At 45.3% G+C, this 5,307-nt stretch overlaps 1 protein-coding gene across 1 annotated transcript in view; it reads left to right on the plus strand.

The window, feature by feature from the left end:
- The first annotated feature begins 957 nt into the window (after positions 1–957).
- The window catches only part of LOC135507233 (condensin complex subunit 3-like), a 53,981-nt gene continuing 49,631 nt past the window's right edge, over positions 958–5,307 (plus strand). Inside the window, exons 1-3 of the mRNA XM_064926829.1 lie at positions 958–978; positions 1,434–1,551; positions 2,200–2,421. Coding sequence (XP_064782901.1) covers positions 962–978; positions 1,434–1,551; positions 2,200–2,421 — 357 coding nt within the window. The 5' untranslated portion in view covers positions 958–961. The remainder of the gene's footprint in view (positions 979–1,433; positions 1,552–2,199; positions 2,422–5,307) is intronic.

Consider the following 5,307-nt stretch of genomic DNA (forward strand, 5'->3'; position numbering starts at 1 on the left):
GGGGCAGGCAGATAAATGTCCATTGTGAGGGGCAGGGCGATGGAGGCCCAGGTGGATAAATGCCCATTGTGAGGGGCAGGGCGATGGAGGCCCAGGCGAAGGGCAGGGAGGATAAATGTCCATTGTGGGGTGAAGGGGGTTATATTTGCAATTCTCTGAGGGCTTAGAGAACCCGCTATAGTGCTTTCAGGGGCGTCATGCACCCCAAAAATCGGAGGAGGCACAAAGTACTAGGTGTGGATGGCTGGGGGGTGGCCTTGAGCGGGGATGAACCCCCATACATAATTTTGCATTTTTCAAACAACTAAGGGGGGGACACGGTGTTGGATCTGTTTGGGTCAAAGTAGTGGGAAGGGGTGGTGGGTTTGTTGGGGATAGTGGTGTGTATTTAGGATTAGATGGTGGTGCAATTATTTATTTTCCCATTTTGTTGTAAAAAAACAAAACAACAAAAAATGATTCACACTCGGACTTGTGAATGGTCGGAAAGGAGCTGGGTAGAGCCTTTTTTTTCTTCTATTGTATTATTGACTGTACGTTTGTTTATTCCATGTGTAACTCTGTGTAGTTGTTTGTGTCACACTGCTTTGCTTTATCTTGGTCTTGGTCGCAGTTGTAAATGAGAACTTGTTCTCAACTGGCCGACATGGTTAAATAAAGGTGAAAAAATAAATAAAAAATTAACAAGAAGCGGAAGACGTGACAAACACAAATCTCGCCTCTCGCGAGACTGGCAGTTACATTTGAAAACAGGCGGCAGACGCTGAAACGACTCGAGTTGTCAATAGCAAGTAAGAACAAACGGAAATCGCAATTTATTATTTATCTGTTATTTGTTTACGAAATAAACTATATTGGCAATATTAAGGCTTTAGGTGAAACATATCATTCCCCGGTTTAAAACCTCTTTGGTACTTCTTGTTTTTCCTGTCCGTAGGGAGCTTGAGGAGTGGCTGGACGGATGACAAACGTTAGCCGGTTAGCTTCGTTAGCAAGCTATTTATTTGTTTAGCTTTTAAAACGGTTAATTCATTGGATAATAGAGTACTTTACGTGAGAACTATTCTAGCCGAAGAGGACGGGTGAGATATTCGTCTGGGATAGTGAAATGGTGTCATTTTTAAAGAAAGTTTCGCTAATTAAAACTAGAGTTAGATAACCAACGTCGTTAATACTGTAGCTGCTACGACGTTGGCGATGGTAGCTACTGGTAGTTACTAGGTAACTAAATAACGTTACTAGGTAGCCACAAACAATGCTTGTTGTTGGATGTTTAACCCAATTTTCCGGTCACATACCTCGACTGTTTCCCTTCATTGTAGAATACGTTAACTAGGCTTATTGTCTTTTCTGTTGTTGTTGTGCTAGCTAGCCAGCTAGTGTAGTTTAATGCCTGTGTTTGTTTGAATGATAAGTCCGTTTTGTTTCTTCAGGAGAGAAAAGATGACCGGGGAAAGTGATTTGTCGATAAAAGAGGCGTTTCAACGCGCTCAGAAAGGACACAACAACAAGGCTAAACTAGTGGCCAGTCTCAAGAACACATACAACAAGGTACACACGCCGATAAACACACACAAACACCTGTAAACACACACACATACTGTACAACAAGGTACACACGCCTATAAACATACAAAAACACCTGTAGACACACACATACTGTACAACAAGGTACAAACACCTGTAAACACACACACATACTGTACAACAAGGTACACACGCCTATAAACATACAAAAACGCCTGTAGACACACACATACTGTACAACAAGGTACAAACACCTGTAAACACACACACATACTGTACAACAAGGTACACACGCCTATAAACATACACACCTATACAATCAATCAAATGTATTTATAAAGCCCTTTTTACATCAGCTGATATCTCTAAGTGCTGTACAGAAACCCAGCCTAAAACCCCAAACAGCAAACAATGCAGGTGTAGAAGCACGGTGGCTAGGAAAAACTCCCCTATGTAAACACATACTGTACAACAAGGTACACACACACACACAGGTTTAAATCACTGTTTCTGTTAATCCTCTTTATTATCAGTAAGAGAACCACCATCCTTACCCAACCTGCTTTCTGTGTGTCTGTCCTGCGTACCTGTCTGTCCCCGTGTGTCTGCCTGTCTGTCCCCGTGTGTCTGCCTGTCTGTCCCCGTGTGTCTGCCTGTCTGTCCTGTCTCTAGTCAGAGGACAAGACATTGTTCCACGAGGAGTTTATCCAGTACCTGAAACATGCCATGATCGTGTACAAGAGAGAACCAGCTGTGGAAAACGTGATAGAGTTCGTCTCCAAATTCTCCACCAGCTTCCATACGCCTTCCGCCGAGGGAGGAGAGGAAGAGGAGGAGGATGAAGAAGAGGACGAGAACCCCTTCCTCAGTTACATGTTCAACTTCCTGTTGGAGGTAGGACAACTCTTGAGTCCCGAACTATCTCTTCTCTACTGCATTGTTTTAACCAGGGCCCTATGGTAGTAGGCTAGGGCTGTATACCTCTTCTCTACTGCATTGTTTTAACCAGGGCCCTATGGTAGTAGGCTAGGGCTGTATACCGTATACCTCTTCTCTACTGCATTGTTTTAACCAGGGCCCTGTGGTAGTAGGCTAGGGCTGTATACCTCTTCTCTACTGCATTGTTTTAACCAGGGCCCTGTGGTAGTAGGCTAGGGCTGTATACCTCTTCTCTACTGCATTGTTTTAACCAGGGCCCTGTGGTAGTAGGCTAGGGCTGTATACCGTATACCTCTTCTCTACTGCATTGTTTTAACCAGGGCCCTATGGTAGTAGGCTAGGGCTGTATACCTCTTCTCTACTGCATTGTTTTAACCAGGGCCCTATGGTAGTAGGCTAGGGCTGTATACCTCTTCTCTACTGCATTGTTTTAACCAGGGCCCTGTGGTAGTAGGCTAGGGCTGTATACCGTATACCTCTTCTCTACTGCATTGTTTTAACCAGGGCCCTATGGTAGTAGGCTAGGGCTGTATACCTCTTCTCTACTGCATTGTTTTAACCAGGGCCCTATGGTAGTAGGCTAGGGCTGTATACCTCTTCTCTACTGCATTGTTTTAACCAGGGCCCTATGGTAGTAGGCTAGGGCCGTATACCTCTTCTCTACGGCATTGTTTTAACCAGGGCCCTATGGTAGTAGGCTAGGGCCGTATACCTCTTCTCTACTGCATTGTTTTAACCAGGGCCCTGTGGTAGTAGGCTAGGGCTGTATACCGTATACCTCTTCTCTACTGCATTGTTTTAACCAGGGCCCTATGGTAGTAGGCTAGGGCTGTATACCTCTTCTCTACTGCATTGTTTTAACCAGGGCCCTATGGTAGTAGGCTAGGGCTGTATACCTCTTCTCTACGGCATTGTTTTAACCAGGGCCCTGTGGTAGTAGGCTAGGGCTGTATACCTCTTCTCTACTGCATTGTTTTAACCAGGGCCCTATATGTTAGTAGGCTAGGGCTGTATACCTCTTCTCTACTGCATTGTTTTAACCAGGGCCCTATGGTAGTAGGCTAGGGCTGTATACCTCTTCTCTACTGCATTGTTTTAACCAGGGCCCTATGGTAGTAGGCTAGGGCTGTATACCTCTTCTCTACTGCATTGTTTTAACCAAGGCCCTATGGTAGTAGGCTAGGGCTGTATACCGTATACCTCTTCTCTACTGCATTGTTTTAACCAGGGCCCTATGGTAGTAGGCTAGGGCTGTATACCTCTTCTCTACGGCATTGTTTTAACCAAGGCCCTATGGTAGTAGGCTAGGGCTGTATACCTCTTCTCTACGGCATTGTTTTAACCAGGGCCCTATGGTAGTAGGCTAGGGCTGTATACCTCTTCTCTACTGCATTGTTTTAACCAGGGCCCTATGGTAGTAGGCTAGGGCTGTATACCTCTTCTCTACTGCATTGTTTTAACCAGGGCCCTATGGTAGTAGGCTAGGGCTGTATACCTCTTCTCTACTGCATTGTTTTAACCAGTGCCCTATGGTAGTAGGCTAGGGCTGTATACCTCTTCTCTACTGCATTGTTTTAACCAGGGCCCTATATGTTAGTAGGCTAGGGCAGTGAACTATCTCTTCTCTACTGCATGATAATGGTTACAGATGTCTGGACAGGTTGATATCTAGATTTATTGAGGTAACACCACAGTGTGACGTGACAATGGAGACAGAGGGCAGGTTGATATCTAGATTTATTGAGGTGACACCACACAGTGTGACGTGATAATGGTGACAGAGGACAGGTTGATATCTAGATTTATTGAGGTGACACCACAGTGTGACGTGATAATGGAGACAGAGGACAGGTTGATATCTAGATTTATTGAGGTGACACCACACAGTGTGACGTGATAATGGAGACAGAGGACAGGTTTATATCTAGATTTATTGAGGTGACACCACAGTGTGACGTGATAATGGTGACAGAGGACAGGTTGATATCTAGATTTATTGAGGTGACACCACAGTGTGACGTGATAATGGAGACAGAGGACAGGTTGATATCTAGATTTATTGAGGTGACACCACAGTGTGACGTGATAATGGAGACAGAGGACGGGTTGATATCTAGATTTATTGAGGTAACACCACACAGTGTGACGTGATAATGGTGACAGAGGACAGGTTTATATCTAGATTTATTGAGGTAACGCCACAGTGTGACGTGATAATGGTGACAGAGGACAGGTTGATATCTAGATTTATTGAGGTGACACCACAGTGTGACGTGATAATGGTTATAGATGTCCAGTCTGTAAACTTCCTGGTTCGCTTCTTGTGAGTCGTGTTCTCTTGGTAACAGCAGATAAATGCCCTCCAGATCCCTGCTGTCTTTAATATGCGTTTTGTGCAGAAAACTGAGTAGAATTTGAGTTACTTGTTTAACTTTATGAGCTGGCATGTCAAGGTATTGATGCTACTTCTCTGCTGCTAACCCAAGTGCCCCCCCCCCCCTTCAGTCCCACGAGGCCAGTAGTCAAGGTATTGATGCTACTTCTCTGCTGCTAACCCAAGTGTCCCCCCTTCAGTCCCACAAGGCCAGTAGTCAAGGTATTGATGCTACTTCTCTGCTGCTAACCCAAGTGCCCCCCCCCCCCCCTTCAGTCCCACGAGGCCAGTAGTCAAGGTATTGATGCTACTTCTCTGCTGCTAACCCAAGTGTCCCCCCTTCAGTCCCACAAGGCCAGTAGTCAAGGTATTGATGCTGCTTCTCTGCTGCTAACCCAAGTGTCGTCCCCCCCTTCAGTCCACCAAGGCCAGTAGTCAAGGTATTGATGCTACTTCTCTGCTGCTAA

The sequence above is a fragment of the Oncorhynchus masou genome, chromosome 20 (assembly GCF_036934945.1).
Source record: "Oncorhynchus masou masou isolate Uvic2021 chromosome 20, UVic_Omas_1.1, whole genome shotgun sequence".
NCBI lineage: Eukaryota > Metazoa > Chordata > Actinopteri > Salmoniformes > Salmonidae > Oncorhynchus > Oncorhynchus masou.